Genomic DNA, 25182 nt, shown 5'->3' with positions numbered 1-25182 from the left:
TGCTTGCTGAGCCCTCAGCATGTCAGCGGTGTGGCTTGGCAAATCCTGAACCCACAGCACGTGCTGTGCCTTTAGCATGTATTTGGCACATGCTGGGCTCTCGGCGTGCAATGCACATGAACCAGTACGTGCTGAGCATGTAGCGTGTGACCACGTGGACTGGCACGAGCTGACCCCCACGTGGCCAGCCCCACGCTGCCGCACACTCGGCGTGGCGTTCCCAGCCTCCCGGCCAGACGGGCACACGCTGACCCGTCGCCGTGTCCCCCAGGGTGGGCTCGCATGTCTGAACGCTGGAGTGTGCACCGAGCGTGAATTTCTGCCTGCCAAGTGAATTGACACTTAGCGTGACCCAAGCATGGGTGAGTGCATGCCAAGCCTGTGCACGTGGCAAGGGCAGGTCAACAGATGACACCTGGGCATTTGGCGAGCTTGGGTTGGCAGCTGCTGGACACCGGGAATGATCTGAGGGTGGATTCTCCCGTGCCAAGCACGTAGCATATTTAGGGGGTGGGTCAGCGAGCGAGCGAGCGCAGCCCGTCCCTTCCCAGTGCGACGGCAGCCCAGCCTCCAGCCTGAGCCGGTAGCCGACTGGGCGCAGATCGGAGAGCAGGGCCCTGGCCACCGGCCTGAACCCCACCCTGGCACCAGGCCAGGCTTCACGCAGGGCTGCTGAACAGTTCTTTATTGAAATAGGCAGAGGCGGTGGGGCCAAGGGCATGCGCGGGGCCAACGGGGTACAGCCCCCTTCCTGTGTCCCTTTGGCCCAGGGGGCCACGGGCCAGACCCCAAGGCCCTCCTGTGTTCGACGTGTGTGTGCTGGCATGCATGCACCATGGGCGAGGGTAATGGGGAATTTCTGGATAACTATCTTTCTGTAAGAATAATCTGTGGGTTCAGGAAATGGCTCTAAGGAGGGGATCCCAGCCCAGCTAGCGCAGCCCCCGGTGATGGGCAGGGGTGGGGTCACCATCAATGGTGCCCACCGACGTGCTGCAGGAAGCTGGTGGTCCGGGGTGCACCATGCGGGTGAACGTGGCGGGGTGGGAGCCCCTGAGCCAGGGGCCCCCTGACACCCTCCAGGGTCCAGTCTGGCTCACTCAGCCATTCCCCAGGGCAGCTGCTGGGGTCGAAGAGCTCAGGGCCCGGCCTCTGTGGGGGAGAAGAAAGGACCATCAGCCAAGAAGCCCCCCACCCCTGGGAACCACCAGCCTGCCCCTCACGGACTCTCTCCAGTCCTGAATGAACCCTTCTCACTTCCTGAGGGCGATTTTGTTGGACCCACGTTGTAACTTTGGGGCCTGAAATAGCGTATGTGGAGACCTTAAGGGATTCTGAAGGAACTTCTTTCCGAGGGAGGGTGAGCACCTACTAAGGCCTTGTTCCGAGTGTTGGGCCTTTATCACTTCCTGTAGATGGATTACTACTACGTTCTTAGTTTTCACACAGCCTGAAAGTGCATTAGTATGTGCTGAGCCTTGTCACATCATGAGAGCAGGTTAATGTGTGCCGAACTTTACGTCCTGAGTATGAGTTAGTGTGTGCTGAGCCTCTTAACCTGAAGTTATTAGCGTGTGCTGAGCCTCATCGCCTTGTAAGGGTGGGCTAGGGTGTGCTGAATGTTACATCCTGAACACAGGCTGTATCGAATCCTAATCGTATCCTGAACATGGGTTCGTGTTTGCTGAACCTTATCACATCCTGAGAGTGGACTAGTATGTATTGAGCCCTGAGCCAGCCGCAGGCAATGCAGACGTGCGGGGGGGCGGCGGGGGAGGGGGGGCGGGGGCGGGGTGGTGGGCAAGGCCTGGTTCACCGACACCCCCATCTTGGAGCTCGGGGAGGCCCTGATCCCAGAGCCACCTGCACCCCGCCGGCCCACCTGGCTCACTCACGTCAGCATCCATGGTCATATCCTCGATGTCTGGTCCATCCCCATCCCGCTGCGGGATGGCAGGCGGCTCGGCAGAGGCCCCGCGGCGCTCTCCTTCGGCCCAGCCGCTGCCTTGGCATGGCCCATCGTCGTCAGGCGAAGCCTGGCTCAGCCGGATGAGGTTACTGAAGTTAGAGTCCGATTTGGAGCCTGCGGGGGGCTTGCGGGCCTTGTGGCGGCCTGCCAGGCGGCTGCCGTAGAAGGCCAGGATGGGCTCAGGGCCCGAGTCGGGCGCCCGGCGGCCAGCGGCGGCTGCCTTCAGCGGGACCAGCATGTCGGGAACCACATCGGCTCGGGTCTCCCCCCACAGCCCACGCCCCACCTCCTGCAGACTCAGGTCATCCAGCTGGTCGATGGCCCTTTGCATGCCCGGTGCCTTCTCCTCGCAGAAGAAGGGCCCGCTGCCCACCACGCTGCCCAGGCCCACGGCCTCCTCCTCCTCGGCCAGACGGTAGTAGGGAGGCCCGTCTTCCGCAGCGGCCACCACCGGCGCGGGCGTCTTGCCCTCCGCCTGCAGGGAGAGGCGACGGCCGTGCAGCGAGAGCTGGTAGTAGCGGGTGGTCTCGTGGGCACTGCGCAGCTGCTGCATGGACACGAAGGGGTGGCGCAGGGCTGCGCTGGGGCTGATGCGTTCGTGCGACTCCCACGTCAGCATGCGCTTGATCAGCTCCACCATGCTCTTGAGGTCAGCACGCTCCGCCAGCGCCTCGCGGTCCGGGAACGTCAGCCGGGCGGCCGCCCCACCGCCATTCACCGTCTCGATCTGGTCCAGCGATTTGAGCATGTATTTGCGGCGCTCCAGGGGGCGCACCTGGTGGGACCCGGTGGAGGGGGGGGGGCACGAGGCTGACGTTGAATCCAGGCCTTGGGCCTTGGGTGCTCCCGAAGCGGGGCCCACACACGACCCACCCTCCTCCACCCCCAGCTCCCAGTGTGCCCTGGAGGCTGGTCCAGGGCGCTCATGTTGCTACAAAGTCCACACGCCTGAAGCTAGGCTTCCGGTTCTGCCCGTGATCTGACTCGGAGCTCTCTTGCTGCTGGAGGGCCACACCTACTCCCCAATACCAGACCCCCCCCACCCTGGTCTGACCCAGAGCCCTCCTACTGCTGCAGGAAAGGTACCTGTGTTCTGTGGTCCTCCTGTCATCTAACCCAGAGTCTCACTGAGCCAAGTTTCACTCCCCCCACACACCTGTAGTCCTCCCCAGATCCATGGGTCCGGCCCCTACCAGCTGCTAGCAGAGGGGCTGTTCGAAACCTCTGGTCCTCCACCCCCGAGCCCGGTCCTCCAGGGCTCCCAGTGGTCGAACCTCCCTGCCACACTAGCGTGCTGCCCCCGGCCACGAAACTCCGAGGAGCCACCATCCACCTGCAGTGCCGCCTTCGGTCTCACCCACGTCTCTCATGCTGTGACCACTCCCGCAGCTGACCCTCGAACTTCCGGTCCTCTCCGAGGTCTAACCTAGATTGCTTTTTTTCTCGATGCGGCAGCCCCCGCCCGCCGCCACCGCTGCCCTCGCCCCGCCTGCACCCCTACCTTGGTCTCAGCCAGGTAGTCGGCCGAGGACTTGAGCTGCCAGGGGTTGCTGGCATCGGGGTGAGGGTTGCGCTTGAAGAAGTGGTGGGCCTTGCGGGCGGCGTGCAGCAGGTGGGGCTTGGGCAAGCCCTGGGTCTCACAGATGTAGCGCACCTGGTCGTACTCGTTGTTGCCCGGGTAGAGGGGCCAGCCCAGGTGCAGCTCGGCCATGACACAGCCCAGGGACCACACGTCCACCTTCTCACAGAAGGGCAGCCCCAGCAGAATCTCGGGGGCCCGGTAGAAGCGCGACTGGATGTACGGCTCTTTCACGTAGCGCACCTCGCTGAAAATGCTGGCTGAGCCGAAGTCAATCACCTGTGTCGGGGGAGGGAGGCAGGTGGGCAGGGCGAGGGACAGGGACAGCCGATCGATCGAGGCCTCCCCGGTGTCTCTCGCCAGTGTCTTTCTGCAGCTGCCACCTGGCCATCGCCGTGTCTGGGAGTCTTTATCTCTCATTTATGTCCCTGTCTTTGCCAGTCTGTGTCTCTGGTTTGCATGTTGGTCTCTCCGTCTGTTTCTTTCCACTAGAACCCATGTCTGTGAGGGTTAGGATCCCTCTCTTTGGCCATCAGCAAATCTTGTTGGCTCCGCCTTCTGAACAGATCCAGAATCTGCCCGCTCTATATCCCAGCCTCATCGCCCCCCGCTGCCCCGTCCTGTCCTCCATCGTCTCCCACTGAGGCCAATGTAAGGGCCTCTTCTCTGGTCTCCCTGCTCCTCCTTCGGTGCCCCGATCTCTGCATCAGATGCACCCTGAGAGATCCTATGAAGACCTGACTCAGATCACGTCCTTCCCCTACTCAGAACCCCCCTGTGGCTTTATCACATCCTGTGATGAAAGCCAGTGTCCTCAGTGTGGCCCCCAAAGCTTGAGCAATCTGCCCCATCACCTCTCTGCTCTCAGCTCCTCCCCCTTTCCCCCTCGCATGAGCCTCTCACTGTCCCTTAAATAAGCCAGGTGCATTCCCAGCTCGGAGACTTTGCACTGGCTGATCCCTCTGCCTGGAATGCTCCTCCCCCAGATGTCCACACGGTTCCCTCCTCTCAGGTCTCAAATGTTACCTTCTCAGTGAGACTCCCCTGCCCATCCTATGAAAAACAGCCTCCCCCACCGTTCCTATCCTCCTTCCCAGCACTCTGCTTTTCTCCAGAGCTCTGAACACCACCTCACACACCATACATTTTACCTTTCATTTGAGTTCATTGTCTCTCTACCCAGCTAGGATGTCAGTCCCATCAGGGCAGGGATTTTGTCTGTTTCACTGCTGCCTCCCTAGAAACTTAGAACAGTACCCAGCAGCTAGGGCTCCGTCAAGAGTGAGTGAATGAATGAATGAATGAATGAATCAGCTTTCTGTCCCTGCCATTCTCTCTGCCTCTTGTTTGTAACTCTCTTGTTCTTTTTTTTTTTTTTTTGCCTTTTCATTGTTTGCCTGTTCATCGTGCCTCTCATCTCTCAGCGTCTCTCTCTGTCTCCATCTCTGTGTCACTGCTAGGAAGGCACCTCCCTGAAGCCCCGACCCTCTTCTGTCTTTATCATCAGACACTGTTCACATCCCTCGCAGGCCCTCGGAACATGACAGGGGCTCGACGAGCACCTGCTGAACCAGCACTGGGAATGTGGCTGAAAGTCTGTCTCTCTCAGGGCCATGGGCCATTTTCACTCTGAATGTCCAAGAATCTATCTTGGTCCCTGCCTCAGTTTCCCTCTCCGAGTTTCCCTGCTTTTCATTCAGCTACCCCTCACTTTCTAGGTGCAGGAGGTGGTATGATGAAATGGCTCTTAATCCGGACTCTAAATACAGACTGCTGAGGCCCGAATCTCAGAGCTTGAGGGACCCTGGGCACTCAGTGTTCATGGGATCCATCCATCCATCCATCCATTCCACAAACACGGGAGGGGTGCCAACACTGGCCAGGTGTTGTGGATCTGTCCTGTTTCCTGCTGTGTTCGTGGGAGTCTCTCTTTCTTTGGGTCTCTGTCCTTCCATCTCTTAGGGCAAAATGATCTACCTTTTCATGTCTCTATATCTCCCTGTGACTCTGACATTCATTTAGCATTGTCTCCGCCACAGGGCTGTGCTGGCAGATGCCGACAGATCTGACGTGGCTGCCTTCACGGAGCTTCTAGTTCAGACCCATCCCAGACAGTAGCAAACCCAGAAGTGGACCGAGGGGCCAGGGCTGGGATTGGGGGGCACAGACAGGGGGGCCAGGGCAGAGGGATTGGGGCTGGGATGGGAGGGGACACAGGCAGGCAGAGGGGCCGGGAATGAGATGGAGGGGACCAGGGGTTTGTGGCCTGCAAGGCCCTGTGTGACCAGGCCCCGTCACCTCCCTGATCCCCTTTCCTTCCTCTTCTCACCCTGCTTCAGCCACCCTGGGCTCTGGGGTGCTTCTCAAACACATAGACTCAGATCACTCCTACCTCAGGGCCTTTGCACTAGTTTTTCCTTCTACCCAGATGCTTTTCCCCAGATGTCTACATGGCTACCTCCCTCCTTTGGGACTGTTCTCAAATGTCACCTTCCCAATGAGGCCTCCCTGACCTCCTTGTCGACAGTTTCACTCAGCACCACCAGTCAACACCCCACATCCTCCTCCCTACTTTATCTTTTCTCCTTCTCACTCATATACCATATTTGACTCATTTGTCTTGGCGACTCCGTTTCCCCCACCAGAATGTCAGCCCCGCAGAGACAAGACTGGGCCTCGAGGAGGTGAACTAGGAACTGGACAAGGACGAGAGGCCTCAGGTCTGAGAGAGAGAGGATGTCAGAATCGGGACAGGGAGATGAGGATTTTAGGACTAGGAGGTGGGGACAGGCATCAAGGGCAGGGTAGGGCAGGGGAGACTTCAGCGGCGTGGGGGTGGGGTAGGCGGGACAAGGGAGCCCATGGTGACAGGAGGGCGTCTAGGGCTGGGAAAGCCAGGAGAAGACCGGAACGAGGGACACCGTCACCCCAGGGCCACCCCACTCACCTTGACCCTAAAGGGGCAGCGGGTCTGGTCCACCAGCATGATGTTCTCGGGCTTGAGATCGGCATGGATAATCGCCAGCTCCTTGAGCCGGGCCAGGGCTCTGAGCACCTGCAGGGTGACCGTGCGGATGTGGCGGGCAGGGAGGGGTGCGAAGTTGTTCTCCTTCTGGAATTCGAAGAGGTTTTGCTCCAGCAGCTCGAAGACCAGGTAGAATTTGAGGGCATCATGGAAGAACTCGAGGAAGCGGATGACGTGGGCCTCCTCTGGGTCCAGGCCTCTCATGCAGCGCAGAAGCTTAAGCTCATTCTTGATGATGCGGTTGCGGTAGGCATCGTTCTTGAGGATCTTGATGGCCACCATCTCCCCCGTGCTTCGCCGCCAGCCCTTGGCCACCTCCCCGAAGGTGCCCTTGCCTAGCACCTCAATGATGTCATAGCAGTCGGTCTCGGACTGGATGGTGGCCATGGTGCCCCTGCCACCGGGCACTGCCCTGCTGTCGCCCTCACCCCACAGGCTTTGCCTTTGAAGCCTTTGGCCCCGCCACCGGCTCCGAGGCCCCCCAGTGGGGGAAAGAGAACCGCACTTGTATCTCCCGCTGCGAGGTTCACCCCTACCTCCCTGGCACCCCCCAGCCCCCTGGGCCTCACTGCCAGTCTGCCAGGGGCCACACCCCTCCCCCGAAGCCCTCCTGGCTTGGGACGAGGGGCCCCAGGCGCCCCCGAATGGGTTCCAGCGTTGCTGAGTGGCTCTGGTTCTGTTGTCGGAGACCTGAGCCCCAGGCTGGAATGGGGGGTGGGGTGGCAGGTAGAGCCCCCTCCCCCACCCAGTGGCGGAACCCTGGAGGGGCTGGACGGGTGAAGGGTTGACTGAGAAGGAAGTCTGATCCTGGACCTCTAGGCCGGAGGGCAGGGACATTCCTCAACAGAGGTGAAGGGCTGGGGGGATTTGTGTGTGTGTGTGTGTGTGTGTGTGTGTGTGTGTGTGTGTCTGTGTTCAGCAAACACCCACCCCTGCCGGTGGCTGCAGTAGGAGAGGTGTGACTGAAGCAGGGCCAGGTGGTAAAAGGTCTTCACTGACAGGCTAAGGAGTTTGGAGTCATTTAGGGTCCTGGGTACAGGACCGGGGTACTGGGTACAGGGTACTGGGGAGCCACAGAAGGGCTGTGAGCAAGGCAGGACAGCATCAGATTGAAGTATCAGAAAGCTACTGTGTGAATAAGAGTGGAGGGGACGAAACTGGAGACCCTGAGCCTGGAGCGGGGCCCAGGTGAGAGAGGGTGGGGTGTCGGGGAGGAGGCTGGTGTATGAGACAGGAGGCCAAGCTGTGGGACTGACGGGTTGGGGGAGGGGGGGAAGAGGGAACCATCCAGAACAAGGCCCAGGGCTCAGGGATGGTCCCTCAGACAGGGACACGGTCCCTCAGATAAGGAGCACTTTAAGGGAGAAGATGCTGGTGTCAGATTAGAAGCTTGGACACCGAAACATATAGACATGTCTTGAGTGCTTTACAAGCCTTAGCCAATCCTAATGACATACGTTTCAATAGCTCCATTTTATGAAAGAGAAAATCAAGACACAAAGAAGTTGAACAAATGCCTACGGTCACCCAGCTGGGTGCCAGATACAGGCTTACCGCCCACCCCCACCTCCCCCCCACCCCCCAGCAGTCTGGTTCTAGAGCCAAGCTCCCAGTGCCCGGGAGACATCCACGGGTGGTGCACTGCATTCCCATGTGGACCACGGGGAGGGGTGACATGACCTGGGGAGGGTATGGGGGTGAATGAGGGCCTGGGAGGAGTCCTGAGGGCCCAAAGGGCATGAGGAGAGAGAGAGGGAGTGGGGAAGAGACAGGAGAGGGTGTTCAGGGAGGAGGAAGGGACACTGAGAAGTCCGGAAAAGGGGGACAGAGGAAGCCCTCAGCGTGGCCACAGAGAGGTCACTAAGAACCCTGACAGGACGGCCGTGGTGGGACGGAAACCCCAAATGCCGGGGCGCTAGGCAAAGGGTGCACACCGTGAGTGTAAATTCTTGCCGTGTCTGGCCATGTTTGGTGGGAATGAAGAGAAAGCACGACCAGGCAGGGACCTGAGGGAGGCCAGCTTTAAAGGGGAAGGGGCTAGGATACATCAAGGGTCTGTGACAACTGGAGGGCACAGCCGATGAGGGAGAGTCTGGAGGCCTCGGTGGGGAGCTTAGATCCTGAGTGGGGAAGGGTCCCCGGGAGCCGAGGCCCAGCCCTGATGGGAGCTGAGGACCCTGGGACCTAGTCCCAAGAGGCAGCCGGGTATCTGGGGTGGAGGCTCTGAACCCATGAGCCGGGAGAGGGGACAGGGAGGGGCCTCCCTGGGTGGGGCCCCGGGTGGCCGGGGCAGTCAAACCAGCCTGACAGGAAAGGATCGCCAGGATGTGGAAGCGCTCTTGTGGATGTGAAGGTGGCCAGCAGAGGGCAGATGGGTAGCAATCGTTGTGCTCTCTTAGGACGACCCCAGGGAGGTCTGGTGGGAGTGTTTCCCCCAGAACTGGCAGAGTTCCCAGCAGAGGGGTCTTGCTCAGAGGCCCTAGGGAATTCGGAATGGCTAGGGCAGGCCCCTTCCCAACCCACCCACCGCAAGGCTTCCCTGACTCTCTTCAGACCAGGGGTGGCCTGTGTCTCTCCTGAACACAGACTCTCCGCAGGGCAGGCTCAAGTCCCCTTTCTTCCTCCTTGGGGACCTCTTTTCCTGCACCCTCTCCACCCTCCCCTGTCCCCCATCCCTCCCCAACCCACCCCCCTACACGCACAGAGGAAACAGAACACAAGCCTACCTCTGGATTATTTTATTCACATGGCTTGGCAAGATACAGGTAGTCCAGCCAGTGAGCCGGGCAGGAGGCCTCCCCGGCCCTCTCCCGGTCAGTCACCCACCTCCCGGCCCTCTGAGGGTTAGTGCTAGTTATGTCACACACAAAACGAGGACGAGGCAGGGATGGGAAGATGGGAGGGAACTCTCCCTCAGCCCCCGGGGCTTCAGATGACAGCCTGAGCCCCCTCCATCCTGGCAGGGCCTGGAGCCCCTGTCTCCGAAAACCCTACGCTGGGCAGCCGGACCCGGAATCCACCCTCCTCCCGGTCCCCGCTCCCACTCCGGGTCTTGGGGCTTAGGGACACCCGGGGGAAGCGGAACTTGGGTGACTTCTCCCCGCCAGGGGACTTGGGGGCTGCGTCGCCCTCCTGTCCCCGAGAGGCCTTGGAAGGGGTGGCCAGGCCCACGCGGGGCAGGCGGACTCGGACTCTGCCTCGGCGCCCGGGGGCCCCTTCCCCGCCGCCCTCCTCCTCCTCCTCCTCGGGGCTGGGGGAGCCTTCCCCAGTGACTGCCTCGCTCTGGCTGAAGCCCACTCGGGGCAGCCTGAGTTTTGGGCTCTTGGTCTTTTCACCCTCTTCCACGCCCTCCTTGGCCCGAACCAGGCCGAACCGGGGCAGCCGCACCTTGAGCTTGTGTCCGGCATCCCCCTCGCCCTCTGCCACCTGGTACTCGGCGTGGCTGCCCACAGCAGGTGGCGAGAGCTCCACATCGGGCAGCGAGAGGCGGAAGGTGCGCTCGGCCCCTGGGGGCTGGTCTCCAGGCCCCTCTTCCCCAGCTTCGGCCCTGGCCCCCAGTGTGGGCATCTTCAGCCTCAAGCCACCCTCGCCGGTGGCTGCCTCCCCAGCCTGCGCCTCCCGGCTCAGCCCCACGTCCAGCTCAAGCTGGGGCACCGTCACAGCAGGCATCTTGAAGACGCCCTCACCTACCAACAGCTCACCACCTGCCACCTGGGCTCCAGGCAGAGACAAGGTCACCTGAGGCACCTGGACCCTGTAGCCTGCTGTGCCCTCTGCTGAAGGGGCTGCACCCTTGACCTGCTGCCCGGGGGTGGCACCCAGGCCGGCCTCCCCGAGGCCGGCCAGCTCCACCTGGGGCAGGGAGATACCCAGGGGCATCCTCAGCCCCCCTTCCTGGCCCTCGGCACCTGCCTGCCTGGTCGTGGATACTTGCAGGCCTGGTAGCCGAACTCCACTGACGGCCACTGCCCCCTCGGCGCCCCCGTCCTCCTGGGCCCCCAGGGTGACCAGCTCCACTTCGGGGATCTTAAGCTGGCCAGCCAGGGACTCTGGCTTTTCTCCGGGGCTGCCACGCCCGCCCTGGATCTCGGCTTCCTTCCCTCGAGCCAGCCCAAAGGAGGGCATCTTCAGCTTGGAAGCCCTCACCTTCCTGTCCCAACCCCAGCCCTTGCCCTCCAACTCAGCTCCCCCTGACACTGCTTCTCCCGCCTCAGTGTCCCGGCCTTTGACCCCAAACTTGGGCAGGGCAAACCTGGGCCCCTTGAGCTTGACGTCAGCCCCGGCCACCTCCACCTTGCCCGTGGGCAGATGGGCATCCAGGCTGAGCTGCGGGATGGACAGATCGAGGGCGGGCAGGAGGCCTGCCTCCCCTGCCCCTTTGGCCTCGGCCTCAGTCCCCGCTCGGGCCTTGGGGAGTGAGATGGCAAACTTGGACACCTTCAGCTTGGTGGCTCGCCCAGCCCCCTCAGCCTCCGCCTTGGCCACTTTGGGCCCCGAGAGTCCAAACTTGGGCAAAGAGAACTTGGAGGAGGGCTTGGCTTTCATCTCCATCGCCTCTAGCCGCCCTTCCTCCACCTCCACCGTGGGCAGCTGAGGAGTGACGATTTCAACGGAGGGCATCCGGAAGGCCACTTCCCCGACCCCTGCCGCTGCCCCAGGGCTCTCTGCCCGTTCCACCTTGCCCGCTTCGGCTGCTGGGACCTGCCCCTCCAGGCTGAGGGCCCTCGGCAGGTCTAGCTCCACCGAGGGCAGTGAGAGAGAGGGGACAACCACCCGAGCCTCGGTGCCCACCTCTGGCTGCAGACAGGGGAGCGTTATCAGCTTCCCTGGGGCCTCAGCCCTGGCCTCGCCTGGCTTGCCTCGTGGTGGGGACTCTGCCCTCCCCAGCTTGGGCATGGTCATCTTGGGCATTTTGAAGCCAAATTCCACTGCCTCTGCCTGCTCGGCTTTCAGCCGCACTTCCGGAGCCTTGGGCAGCTTCACCTCGGGTGCCTTTGGAAGATGCACATCTGGGACCTTCGGCACCTGCACTTCCGGCAGCCGCATCTCGGACACCTTTGGCAGCTGCACCTCTGGCAGGTGGACATCAGGCACGGCCATCTCCGGCACCTTGGGGAGTTTTATCTCGGGGAGTTTCACGTCAGGGACTTTCATCTCTGAGACCTTGGGCAGCTGCACCTCCGGGAGTCGCACCTCGGGCACGGCCATCTCGGGCACCTTCGGGAGTTTCATCTCTGAGACCTTGGGCAGCTGCACCTCCGGGAGTCGCACCTCGGGCACGGCCATCTCGGGCATCTTCGGGAGCTTCACCTCCGGGAGCTTCATCTCCGGGACTTTCGGGAGCTGTACTTCTGGGAGCTGCACCTCGGGCACCGCCATCTCGGGCACCTTCGGGAGCTTCATCTCGGGCACCTTCGGGAGCTTCATCTCGGGCACCTTCGGGAGCTGCACCTCCGGGAGTCGCACCTCCGGCACGGCCATCTCGGACACCTTCGGGAGCTTCATCTCGGGGAGCTTCATCTCAGGGACTTTCGGCAGCTGCACCTCTGGAAGCCGCACCTCGGGCACGGCCATCTCTGGCACCTTCGGGAGCTTTATCTCTGACACTTTGGGGAGCTCCACCTCGGGGAGCTGCACGGCTGGAAGGGCCGCCTCGGGCACCTTCGGGAGCTTGACGTCAGGAGCCTTGGGGAGCTTCACCTCCGGCCCCTTGGGCATCTTGACCTCAGGGGCCGAGACCCCAATGCCAAAGGAGGGCATCTTGATGGTGGGCAGCTTCAGCTTGCTCTCGACAGCAGCTTCAGCGGCAGCGGGCCGGGGCTCCAGGAGAGAAAGCCCAAAGGTGGGCATTCGAAGTCTGGGCCCCTTCACCCTGGCCTCGGGGCTGGCCTTGGCCACCTTGGCCTCAGCAACTTCCTTTGCTCGAGCCCCAAAGCGGGGGAAACTGAGGCGGGGCATCTTCAGGGCCACCTCAGGTGCCTCTCCTCGGGCCTCCACCTCCGCACCCGGCAAGGCCAGGTCCACCCCTACGGCGGGCGCTGCCACGTCCAGGGTGGGCACTGTCACCACCACAGCCCCTTCCCGGGTCTCCAGGCAGGGCAGCGTGGGCAGAGCGGGGAGCGAGGGCAAGGCGGGCAGCTCCACCTGGGGGACCTGGATCCCTAGGGCCGCGGGCTCCACAGCAGGTGGGGCTGGGGCGCCTAGTCCAAGGCTTGGCAGGTGGAGGGCCACCTCTCCCAGCCCCTTGGGGGCTGAGACCTGGGGGACACCCACCTCGGCGCCTGGCAGCCGGGGCCCAACCAGCTCCACCTGGGGGGCTGTGAAACGGGCTCCTGCTGCCATCTCAGCCTCCACTTTGGCTTTCCTTGGGGGGGGAGCGGCGGCGGCCAGCCGGGCTGCCTGGGCCTCTTCCGCCACTTCCCGGACGCGCAGCCGAGGCAGCTGGAGGCGCCGGCGGGTGGGGGCGGCTGGGACAGGACCCTTGACAGCCTCAGCTTTGAGGCCCCGACGTAGACGGGAGAACTTGGGAAAGGAGAATTCGACGTCAACAGGGGCCAGGTCTGCAGGGGCCCCCAGGGCCCCGGGTACCACCATCTTCTTCTTCTTCACAGGGGACAGACTCTGGATGTTCTGGGGAGAGAGGAGAGATGCGGGAGGCGGTGGGACAGTGGGAGGCTCGGGGTAGACGGGGGGATCCCCATCTGGTATTACACCAGGCTGGGGACGTGTCGGACGAAGCATCTCGTCCCCAAATCACCATCCCCACTTCCTTCCTGTCATTTCACCATTACTAGCCCTCTAAGGCAAAGACTTTCATTTAGCATCTGACAATGAGTCCACAGGAGTGTGGGAATTGGGACCCAAGACTTCTAGGTCCTCATCCAGGATTCTCCCCAATACCTTCATTCTAGAAATGGGGAAACTGAGGCCCAGAAAGGGAAAGAAACTTGTCCAGGGTCACTCAGCAGTAAGAGAGCAGCACTCAGGTTTGAACCTGGCCTCCCTGGTTTGGAGTCCCTTCGGTTCAGGACCCCCAGCATGCCTAGAGCTGCCTCCTCTCCAAAGTGGGTAAAGGTCTGAGATGGGCGGGTCTCCCTCCCCAGGGAGGAGTTTAGGAGTGGGGAACAGGAGGCAGAAGGTGGGATTAGAGTTGGGTTAGTGACAAGACAGAGGGCAAGGCTGGCCCAGGGTGTGGAAGAGTGGGGCTCACGGCGCAGAGACTGGATCGCTGGGGCAGTCCAGAGCCGGGACCGGGCTAAGCACGCGTACCAGCTTGGCCACCTTGGCCCGTGGGCCCTTGATCTCGTAGCCAGCCACGGTCCCAGGCCGCAGCGCCAGGTCCCCGGTGGGCACAGTGCGCTTCAGGCAGAAGGAGACCTTGTAAGGCTCGGCACATTGCAGCAGGCGTAGTGCGTCCTCGTACTTGAAGTTCTCGAAGAACACTCTGGCGCTGAGCAGCTGGTCCCCTGCAGGTGAGGCGGGAGATGGGCAGGGCGTGGGCTGGGCATCCGCTTGGCTCCATCCAGACCTGGTCCCACCCACTTCCCTGGAGCTAGCGAGGCCCAGCCCCAAACCTTGGCCCCGCCTATCCTGCCCACCCCCAGCCCAGAATTGGGAAGCAAAGTTCTTCCCAGTTTAAGGTGCAGACACTCAAGCTGAAGCCCCGCCCCATGGCCTTAGCTCCGCCTCCCCCAGCAAATCCACACCCATTCAAACCACGCCCATTCAAACCACGCCCGTTGCTTTCCACTTCCCTCTCCCATTCTCACCTTTTAGACACTCGACTTTGTTCCCTTTACTGAGAGAACAGAATCAGAAAAGAACTTCTAGAAACTCCCACCCCCTTACTCACCACCCCCCCCCCACCTGCCCCTGTGGTAATTTACTCCACCTGTCCTCATTTCTCCCCCAGGTCAATCTTTCCACCACATTTTCAGGGACATCCTCGAGCAATTCTCCCCTCTCTCCCCACATCATCATTTTGTCCCTCTCTTGTATGTTATTCTCATCAGCATACCATTACTTTTCCCATAAGAAAAGTTGTCTTGACCTCACTCCTGGAGCTCCTGCTCCACATATCTGTTCGCCTTAATGGCAAATGCATTGAGTTATCCAGCTGCATTGTTTCCACATCTCCAGTCACACTTCTGACACCCCCTTCCAGAACCTTGAGCTGCTCCTCTCAAGGTCCCATATCTCTGTGTAGCTAAGTCCAATGGGCAAGTCCCAGACTTCATCTGAGTGGACCTCACAACCTTCGACCCAACTTGACCCTCTCCCTTTCATCCACTTGTTTGGCTTGGCCTCCAGGGTGCCACATACCCTCTACGAGACAGGCCCCCCTGTGCCATACACCCTCTAGAACCTCCCTGGAAGTTCCTTCTCAGACTCCTGGGATGGCACCTTCCCATCTCCCGAATCTCTTAAAGACACACTGTCCCAGAGCTCAGGCTTGGGACCTCTTCTCATCTCTATCTACATGCTACACGTACCTCTTTAGGAAGCTCATCCAGATTCAGGAGTTTAAAGAACAGAAATGGGCTGACAATTCCCAAGTGTATGTCTCCAGCCCAGCACTCTCCCCTCCATCCAGGACTCATATACCCATTTACCCCTCCGCATCTTCACCTTGGTATCCAATAGATACCCCTCACTTTACAGATCCAAACTGCAAATGTGGTCTTACCCCAAGCAAGCTCCAGCCCCAGTGTTCCCCATCTGTGGAACTGCCAACTCCATCCTCAGGTCAAGAATCCCTGGACACATCTTTGACCCCTCTCTTTTCATCATACCCCATATCCAGCCCTGAAGGCTCCTCTCCTTCAAAATACATCCGTAATGCAAACCTTTCTCTTCAACTCCATTATCACTGTTTTGGTCCTGAGCATCACCATCTTTTACCTGGATAATCAGAGTAGCCTCTTTATTTTATTTTATTTTATTTTATTTTATTTTATTTTAGTAAACCTCTGCACCCAATGTGGGGCTCAAACTCATGACCCTGAGATCAAGAGTCGCATGTTCTACCAACTGAGCCAGCAGGTGCCCCGGAATAGCTTCTTTGTTGGGCTCCCTGCTCCCCACCCTGCTGCCTTCAGCCTACTGCTACCACAGCATGCTATTCAACACAGCCAACTCATGTTCCTCCTCCACTCACAACCCTTCCAGATTAAAAGCCAAAATCCCCACCATGGTCTATATAGCCCTCTAAAAACTGCCCTTTCCTTACTTCTCTGGCCTCCTTTCTTACTCTCCTCTTCTCTAACTCTATTCCATCCACACTGGCTTCCTTGCTTTTCCTCCATCAAGTTAGGCACACCCCAACCTTGGGATGTTTGCACTGGCCATTCTCTCTGCATGGAATGCTCCTCCAGATGGCCACAGAGCTCACTCCCCGTCCTCCACCAGGCCTTTTCTCCCTTCCTGGCTCACCCTATTTAAAAAGACAACTGTCCTGCAGCACCTGGGTGGCACCTGGGTCAGTTGAGCATCCAACTCTTAATTTGGGTTCAGGTCATGATCCCAGGGTCTTGGGATCAAGCCCCGCGTCAGGGTCCACGCTGAGTGCAGAGCCTGCTTAAGATTCTTTCTCTCTCTTTCTCTCTCTCTCTCTCTCTCTCTCTCCCTCCCTCTGCCCCTCTCCCCTGCTGGCTCTCTCACGTGCTCTCTCTCTCTCTCTAAAAGAGAAAAGAAAAAAAATAATAACTGTCCTCCTGGCACCCATAGCACATATTGCCTTCTAACTTACTATGTATTTTACAAACTTTGCTCAAATATGTCTCTCCCTACTAGAAGGTAAGCTCCTTAAGTGCAGAGAGTTTTGTTCACTGCAGTAGCCCAAGCCCCTAGAATAATATCTGGAAATAGCAAGCACTTAGTAAATAGTTGTTGCATGAATATACCACATCAGCCTCATCCATGTCACCTAAAACATCCCTTACTTATTAAGCTCCCCTCCACACCCCTCCAAGTTGTTAACTCCACCTCTTTTCTCCAGTCCCAACAACAAAAATAATAACTAATGCTTACATTGTGCTATGTGCCACTTAGCGCTGTTTTCAAATACTGACTCATTTAATCCGAGTCATAGCCCTGTGAGGTGAGTACTAAAATCATTCCCACTTTCGAGATGAAAAAAACCAAGGCACAGAAATTCACAAGCTACTAAACTGCAGATCTGGGAGTCAAACCGACACTATGAACCTCCAGAGCCCGCTCCGAGCCACTGCAAGGCCTACACACAAAGCCCCGCCCCAAGCCCTTCTCCCCGCCTCCTGGCCGCCAGCCACGCCCCGGACCAAGGGCCCACTCCTAACCCCGCCCCCTCAGAGACGTCCCGCCCCATGCATCCGCCCCGCCCACCTTCCTGCAGGCTGAGGCTCCTGGCCGCGGGCGAATCCTCCCGAAGCTCGCGGACAAAGATTCCCTCCTTGCCGCCACCTGCTACGTTGATGCCGCTGACCCCGGTCTGCGCCTCCGTCTCCACGATGATCTCCACCAACTCCGCCCGCCTCAGCTCCTGCGGAGGACGGCGAGGCATCGCATGGGGCGCTATGACCGGACCTCACCCAGAGCCCGGCATCGCGCTTAAAAACGGCTCTTAAACGCGTCCTCGAGTTACAAGCCCCTAGGCGCGACTCAGGCCGGCCATGCGGTCCCACCCACTCCGGCATCTTCCCTTTAAGGAAGCGCGAGGGCCGCCTGATCTCTCGGAACCGCTGCAAGGCTCAACGGTTCCGTCCACTTTTTGGCCGGGAGGAGCCCTGTGGCCGCCGTCTAAAGGGGCGGGGTTAGGGGCGGGGTTATGGAGGAGGGGCGGTGTAGGTAGGCCCGAGGGAACCTGAGATGTAAAGAGGCGAGCCTGATAGGGCGGGGCTGTGCCCTCGGGGGGCGGGGCCAATTCGGGGCGGGACTAGGGGTTTGGCGCCTAGTCAGACTGCATGCGCGGACAGTCACAGAGGAGGGGCCAAAAATCTGCGAGGGGTGTGGCTAGCGAGTCATACTTGGAAGTAAGGCGGCGACCCATAGTCTAAGGATGGGATTGAGGTATGGGAAGGGGGTTTAATAAGAGCAGAACAAGGGGTGGTGTGAGAAGGGGATTCTGGGGAAAGGGCTGGACGTCTTAAGTGGTGCAGGACGGAGGGGTGAGGGTGGGACTGGGCTCTTGGAGGCTTGAATGAATGTATGTGAGAGTGTTCCCTTTTGTGGACTCTGTGACCCCAAGACCTGCATAACGCCTTTGGGAGAGGGAATCAAGTGATTGGGGGGGGGTGCGTGGGTAATGAGTGGTGGACTAGCAGACGTGGCATTCCTGGTATTCACTGTAAATGGTGCTGCCCTGGCCCCGGCCCAGCGACGCACTCCGGGATTCACTTCCCGGCTTAGAAAAGGCAGTGACTCTCACCTCAGTTCCACAACCATCTTAGAACTCAATCTGCTGTGTGTCTCTAGGCGAGAACTTTGCCCTCTCTGGGCCCATTTCCCTACTCCCTTCCGGGTGTACCGGAAGGAGTCTCTGTGAGCTGAGGCCTGAAGCCACAGGGATCTGAGAGGATCCTCTAATGGGCAGGGCATCAAGGCTGGTATAGTCTGGGGTTGAGCATAGGGCTTGGAGAGGGGAAAGCAAGTCTGGGCCCAGCAGTGGTCCCGGGACTAGAGAGCTGGGAGGAACATGTTGTAATGGCAGCAGGGAATGGCATACCCATCACCACCACCCTGAGGGCCTGGGCTAAGCATTCTATGCCCAGCATCTCATTTCATCCTCCCACAGCTTGGACAGACTCAAAGGAGGACACCAAGTAAAGAGAAGCAAAGTGATTCGCCTAATGCCGCACGGCAAGTTAAGCTGCTGGGCCTGAACCCCAGGTCTGTGACCTCAGAGCCCATAGGCTGGCCTGGAGGCAGTGGCCCTGCCCTTAACTCCCTGCCAGCCACCCCTCAGCTTCAGCTTGGCTCCTGTAAAAGCGGACCCGCTCTGTGCCTAGCATCCCCTGGAAGCAGTTGGTACCAGTCCTCTATCTCCTTAACAGTGACCACAGCTAACATTCAGGTAGGCTTCCTGGATGCCAGGCCCTGTGCACATGGCTCAAGAGTGAGTCCTCAACACCCTTAGAGGTGGGGACCATTGTCCCATTTCACCAATGGGGAAGGAGGGCTTGAATGGTCAGGTCACCTGTTTAGAGCTAAACTGGTAAGGTTGGGACTTAAGTCCATGGGCTCAAAGCTCATGCATTTAACAACCCCTCTACTATCCTGCCTACTTGTCTTTAGCCCGTTATTAACTGTAACTCCATGATCTCCAGATGAATGAGCTCCTCTGACTCTCAGTCTCTCCCAGGCACAGTGCTAAGTGCTTTACATATGTTAATTTTTTCCCCTCACAGCGACCTATAAAATAGGCACCGTTGCTATTTCTATTTCACAGATGGGGAGACTGAGGCACAGAGAAATCAGGAAGTGTCCGTCTTCCAGCTGCCTTAGCCTGTGCAGCCCCGCCACCAGGCCCCATAAGTCCCCCTTGGAACTCACCTCAGCACTCCGGCTCCTGGCCTCCATGGCGCTGCTGGGAGTCACCTGGGCCCCAGGCTCCTGCTTCCTCTCTCCCTTCTGCTGCAGGACCAGCTTCAGTTCTGCATGGAGCAGCTGCCTCTGAGCCTGTGGGGGGCAGGGGTGGAGGCTTGAGGCCGGGAAGGGATGAGAGAAGGAGGCTGGGCATGGAGGGAGAGGTCAAGATTGGTATCAGAAGGGGAGCAGGGCCCCCCACCCCTGCCCTCTCACCGCTGCCTGAGCACAGGCACCCCCTCCTAACAGGAGCCCAGCCTGGGGTACTGCGCAGTCGTCTGCGGGGCTCTCGCCCTTCCTCTGGGGTCTTGCTGCCTGCCAGGAAGAGACCAGGGCATGAGGCTCCAAGCAGGCCAGGGAGGGACAGGGAGGGGCATGTGGCACCGGCCAATGCTCACCTCAGGATCACCTCCAGCTCCTTGGGCCTCCTGGGTCCGGGGCTCTAAGAAGAAGAAGGTGAGCATTACCATCAGCTGACCCCACCAATTGCTTCCTACGTGTCTGCCCCTTCCTGCGTGCTGTCAATATTCTATCCCCATAGCGCAGGCAGGGAGACTGAGGCTTAGAAGACCTTTTTACAGCAAACAGTAAAGCCAGAGCTGACTCCTAGGACTGTCCGACAGCAGAGCCACTCCACCAAACACCGGGGCTGAGCGAGGGAGCCACATTCAGTATAAACCCATCCTAACCACTCCCACGTACTCCCTGTGGGCAAATCACTTCATCTCTCTGTGCCTCAGCTTCCTCGTGTAGAAAATGGGGGAGAAGGAGAGCACCTACTTTGTCAAATACGCTAGCAAATATAAAATCCCAGGTACATGGAGGGGCTTCAGAAGCACTTACTATCATTGTTACTAAGAACTTCCCGTGGTCCCGATCTTGCGTCAGATGTCCCACAGGGGTCATTGCACATAAACCTCAGAACACTCTTGTGAGGTCAAGACAATCGTTGAGCCCATTAACGGAAAAGACACCTGAGGCTGGGAGAAGGGAAGCCATGCACGGATGGTCACAAATGGCTAAGCCAGGACTTGAACTTATCTGAGAGTTCCAGACTCTTATACGGATGATAATAACTAATGGGTGTTGGAGTGGTTACTCTTCATCAGCCCTGTGCTCCTCACTGCAGAAAACCCTAGCCTCTCAGAGAGGCCAAGGACCTTGCATAAGGTCACACAGCACAGTGAGAAGGAGGCAGAACTGGGATTCCCATGCAGACTCCCCAACAGACCTTTCTGGGGAGTGGATACTGTCTCTCTACCCCTCCTCATGCCAACGCTGGCCTTGTCCTCCCAGCCCCCACCTGGCATGCCAACCCGCCAACCCCCACTCTACAGGGAAAGGTCAGGCCTCACGCGGCACATTCCCTCAAACAATGGCCCATCTGCTGGGCCCAGTCACATTCCGCCCCTGCCCACCCACCCCCAGCCGCACAATGGCTCTTCATAGCCCACCACTGGCCAAGATAGAGGACACAGGGACCCCTCAATGCTCCAGCTGTACCCACTCCACTGGCAGGCACCCCACAGTAGCAGAGGGCCCCTCTCTGGTGCTCCTAGGAGTCCTGGTCTCCATGGCCTTCCCCAGGCTCCCCTCTGAGCCCTCAGCTCCCACATCTGTGGCATTTCCTCTGAACTGGACCCAGGCCTGGCACCCATAAGTCTCAAAATCACCCTGAATGCGGTGGCTGTTTTAGAGTTGGAAACTGAGGCTCAGCGTGGGGAAGTGACCTGTCTGGGGTCACACAGCCAAGACCCTGCCCTTGACCCCCAACTCTGTAACTGAACTCGTATTGATGGCTCTGAGCACTGGAGGAGCCCAAGCAGCAAAACAACTGGGAGGGCATGGGGATTGAGGGTGCCCCGAAACGGGCATTTTTAGAAGGACCTCTTTGGTGCCAACTCTGGGCTGGGCAGGCACTTTACAGATGTGGCCTCAATACCCCCATTTACTTACAAGAAAATTAGGGTTAAGATATCACAGTGACAGGATATGACGGTAACAGACAACTTGGGTCTGCAAAACTGAGTCCCTGACACAACATAGCATCCTGAGCTGGAGGTGGGAGAGCCTGGTACGTGTAGGAGGTGGTAGAGATGGAGGGGAGGCTCTCCTGGACCGCAAGCTCCCGGTTTCAGGCCAGGGCAGCGAGGGTCACACCCAGAGGCTGGCACAGGAAGCTTAGCTGGGGCGGGAGCAAGAGAGAGTGCCCTCCTTCCTCATCCCTGCCTGGGACAGCCGCCCAACCCAGGTTATATTTAGCCTAACTGTGCCCTTCCTGAGCCACATACCCAGGTCCTGGCATGGGGTGGGGGTGGCTTCGGAAGGAAACCCCGTCCACCCTGGGCACTCTCTGTTCCCAGCCCTACCCATCCCATTAGGCAGGGGAGGGGTGGGGGAGGTTCCTGGGGGTCCCTGACTGTGTTAGGGGAAGATCTAATGGGGTTCCCCCGGTGAATCAAGTCCAGGCAGGGCCTCCCAGGTGCCAAGAGCCATTCTTGAGTGGTTCCTTTGGCACTCCCCTGGCACATTCCTGAGCTTCCAGAATTCTCGGAGTCCCCATTTCTTGAGCACTTACTATGTGCAAAGATCCTTCCCTACCGTGGCTCATTAAATCCTCACAATACCTCCCGGAGGAAGGTGCCACTTAGATTCCCATTTACGATGCCGCCAATGCCCTTCAGAGCGGCTGGGGTGAGTGCCTGTCATTTGGGCCCTGGGCCCTTCAGCTGAGCTGGGCCTGCTGAGGAAACCCCTAGATTTGCCCCTCTGTACCCTCTTCTCCCCATGGCTGGTGCCAACCCCATTTAGGAGCTCTGCCTACCCAGAGCCTCAGCTTCCCTAACTGCCAGTGATCTGGTGCCCTCAGCAGTGGGAGTGAGGAATTGACCGGACTCATCCTGGCCCCTAGACCATCTGTGAGGCAGAGGGGGAGGCGTGCTGGCAGGGGCCTCCCAGCTCCCTCAGTTAGTCCCCGCTCTAACATTTCTCAGGTTTGAATACTTGGGCAAAGTATTTCACATCCCAGGGCCTCAGTTTCCTCATCTGTGAGATGGAGTCACTAAGAGTGGCTTTGAGGAGTCACAAAATAACAGCAGGTGCTTAGGATATTCCTGTTATAGAGTAAGTGCCCAGGTAATATACACTAGTCTCTGACAGCAGTTGGAGGGTACGCTGTCCATCTCAAGTGTCTCGTATCCAGGTTTTGCTAACCAGTGGCCCCACTTTCTCTCTTAGCCAACGGGAACTCTGGGTGAGGGACAAAACCCAGCTCAGGCACCTGCCTCCTACCAACGGGATCAGTGCCGCCTCCCCAGCGCCCTATTCCGAGCACCAAAAAGCCTGCTCCACCCCAGGCATCCTGCCCAGCTCTTTGTAAGCAGCAATTCATCTACTCTCCATCAGCCCATTTCACAGATGGAAAAGCAGAGGTACAAAGGGTGCAGCATCTTGCCCAAGACTGCATAGCCAGAAAGAGGGGAACATTGAGATTCGAACCCAGGGTCTGGCTCCAAAGTCTGTGCCTTTAACTCCTACACCACACTGCCTCCTGAGCCCAGGTACCCTCCCAGTATCTGCCAGCACCTGCCAGCACCTCCCAGGACCCTGGGTCTCATTCCCTTGGCTTCTCAGCCTGGCCAAGGATCGGGTTAGACAGGCTGATCTCTTACCCCTAAGCCTCCAGACACCTCGAGAGCTCCCAGTCCGTCTGCTCAGCCTCAGCCCCAGGCTGGGGGGGAAAAGGAATGGGGAGGGGGAGGAGGGAGAGACCCCAGCCATTGGCTCCTGAGGCATGACATCACCAGGGAGTGGGTGGTGGGGAAACAAACATCCCTGCCCACCCCCCCAGCTACATCCACAGGCAAGGGGGTGGGGAGCCATAAGACGGCTCAGACAGGCTGCGCGCCCTGGACTGGGCTGAGACCTTCACCAGGAGCCTTGTTCCAGGGACTTGGACGTTGCTCCCGCCACTGGGAGGCTGATCACCCGACAGGCATTATTTCCTGGTTCCAGACCCGGGCATGGCCCCACTGGTTCCAGGGGCCCCTAAAATAAACTCCTTCTACTCCTTCTCCCGGTCAGTTTGGGTTCAGATCCCAGTCTAGTCACCTCCTGGCTGTGCCACGGCATCTTTCTGGGCCCCCTTTTCCTTGTCTCTAAAACAGGGGTGATAAAAAGCGCCCACCTCATGGGGTTGTTGTGAAGATGAGATGCGTTAAAAGAGCCTAAAAACTTGAAAAAGTGCCTGGCACAGAGTGAGTGCTCCTTATAAGAATTTTGCATTATTAGTCACACAAATTAGGGGGCCGGCTAGACTTGTTGGGGGAGAGGCTTTTGGCCTGGGCACAGGGGAGCCCCACTTCTCTGTTTAATGGAGTTTCTCTGCTGGGGGGACACCCATCATGTGCTAAAGAATGTGCTGGGCACCCAGAGCTCTGCTCCCAGAATCCAGGGTACACGGGGAACACATTAGGCCCAGAGACCCTGCAACTCTCTTCTGTCCCCTTCATAAAACAGACAAGGAGGCTCAGAGAGGGTAAGTGAAACCCAAAGTCACCCATAGCAAGTAATTGGTAGCCCCAGGATTTGAACCCCGACCTGCCCAACTCCCAAACCAAGGCCCCCAGGCCTCACCCTGATCCCTCAGCCCCCGGCCCCAGCCTGCCCTGACTCACCAGACCCCGGGGGGCGGCACAGAGAGCACAAGTACCCCCACATGCCCCTTGCGCCCACCCGGCCGCTGGCTCCGATGCTCCGGGCTCTCTGAGCCCAGGCCTGGGGCCAGGGCTGGGATGAAACTGGGGATTACCCCCAAAATGCATGTCAGCAGCTTCTGTCCCATTGTCTGGCCAGGCACGGCCACCAGGCCTTCCCCTCAGTTGTCAACCTTGCCCCTCACACCAGCCCCCTGGCCCCTCTGTGGACCTGTACCCCTCCCTGCCACACCGAGAGCTTGGGGCCTACTTCCCTGAGGGAATAGGGACCCGGCACAAGTTGGCCAGATCCCAGAATTCTAGGGGCCTCCCCCCTTCTCTCCAAAATGCCCCCTGCCCACTCTCAGCCGCCAGGGAAGGCAGGAATGTGCTGAGCTCTGGGAAATGCCATCCAGGCCTGGCAGCCACCAAGGGTTGGGGTGTGGCCAGAACCCTGCCAGAACCCTTCTCCTGGGAAGGGAGGAAGGAATGGGGCTGCTGATGGTCCTGAGGAGCCCCTCACCCCAGTGCATTCTCTCTCTCTCTCTCTCTCTCTCTCTCTCTCTCATTGATTCATCCAACCATTCACCTGTTCATTTATTCATTCAACAAACATTCACAAGCCCTTGCCAGCAGCCTCTTTGCTGGGCATTGGAGATACCGACAGACTTACATTTACCGTGTACCATGGGGTGGGGGTGGGGGGCAGGCTCAGGAAAGGATTCCTAGAAGGCGTGACCTCTGAAGTCAAACTGGATGGTGGAGAAGCGGGGAGTCAGGTAAAAGTGTAGGAAGGGGCTTCCAGGGAGAGGGGACAAATGCAGGCAAAGTGTACCAGAGGGGAGAAAGGGAGCAGTCTTTATCCAGTGTCAGCAGTTAGTGAGTCCAGCCCTACGCTGGATGGTGCCGGGGACACAGTGTGACTGAGATAGCCCGGGCTTGCTTTCACAAAGTTCACAGTCCAACAGGGACACAGACCCAGCATGGCCCAGGATTGGGGTGAGAGAGTCACAGGGAAAAAGGTCAGGGCCTTGACGGGGGAGCCCAGGAAAGGTCCCAAGGGAGGTCAGGTAAGGCTTCCTGGAGGAGGGGACATGTGAACTGAGACTTGGATGACCTACAGGAGCGAGGCAAGAGAAGAGGGAGGGGAAGTTTTATGGGCAGAGGGAACAGCCTGTGAGGAGGATCTGAATCCAGAGAGAGGTCAGCACATGTGAAATTTCTAGGAGCTGGCAACTATGTCCTTCCTTGTTCATGGCTGTGTCCCCGGGCCAAACATGCCCCTTATATCTCCTCCTCATGTATACATTCATTCAGCAGCTGTTTACAGATACCTCTTCTGTATCCAACCCTG

At 59.0% G+C, this 25182-nt stretch overlaps 2 protein-coding genes and 1 long non-coding RNA gene across 7 annotated transcripts; 1 reads left to right on the top strand and 2 right to left on the bottom strand.

Annotated features, from left to right (window-relative positions):
• Positions 1 to 667: 667 nt before the first annotated feature.
• On the bottom strand, positions 668 to 7206 carry HIPK4 (homeodomain interacting protein kinase 4). The gene is made up of 4 exons (XM_060651124.3): positions 6496 to 7206; positions 3471 to 3827; positions 1896 to 2744; positions 668 to 1152 (listed from the first exon to the last, which is right to left on the bottom strand). Exons 1-4 carry the CDS (start codon positions 6958 to 6960, stop codon positions 973 to 975), a joined length of 1851 nt encoding a protein of 616 aa, XP_060507107.3. The 5' UTR covers positions 6961 to 7206; the 3' UTR covers positions 668 to 972.
• A 113-nt stretch (positions 7207 to 7319) lies between these two features.
• LOC132690567 (uncharacterized) lies at positions 7320 to 23205 on the top strand. The gene is made up of 4 exons (XR_009615435.1): positions 7320 to 7422; positions 18344 to 18622; positions 22372 to 22565; positions 23083 to 23205. It is a non-coding gene; the product is annotated as an uncharacterized LOC132690567 (long non-coding RNA).
• On the bottom strand, positions 9297 to 23911 carry PRX (periaxin). 5 transcript variants are annotated; one of them, XM_060651139.3, is made up of 7 exons: positions 23811 to 23911; positions 19533 to 19576; positions 19351 to 19449; positions 19102 to 19227; positions 16936 to 17092; positions 13843 to 14039; positions 9297 to 13203 (listed from the first exon to the last, which is right to left on the bottom strand). In XM_060651139.3, the coding sequence occupies exons 1-7, from the start codon at positions 23851 to 23853 to the stop codon at positions 9502 to 9504; spliced, it is 4368 nt and encodes a 1455-aa protein (XP_060507122.3). In that variant the 5' UTR covers positions 23854 to 23911; the 3' UTR covers positions 9297 to 9501. The 5 variants fall into 5 exon arrangements, with proteins under 5 accessions (XP_060507122.3, XP_078294548.2, XP_078294549.2 ...); XM_078438422.2 differs by lacking the exon at positions 23811 to 23911 and adding an exon at positions 22806 to 22877; XM_078438423.2 differs by lacking the exon at positions 23811 to 23911 and adding an exon at positions 22806 to 22832 and having other exon boundaries at positions 19351 to 19445.
• Between the last annotated feature and the right edge of the window lie 1271 nt (positions 23912 to 25182).

The sequence above is a fragment of the Panthera onca genome, chromosome E2 (assembly GCF_046562875.1).
Source record: "Panthera onca isolate mPanOnc1 chromosome E2, mPanOnc1 haplotype 2, whole genome shotgun sequence".
Lineage (NCBI taxonomy): Eukaryota > Metazoa > Chordata > Mammalia > Carnivora > Felidae > Panthera > Panthera onca.
Note: the sequence above shows the minus strand (reverse complement) of the source record. Positions and strands in the feature narration are given on the sequence as shown.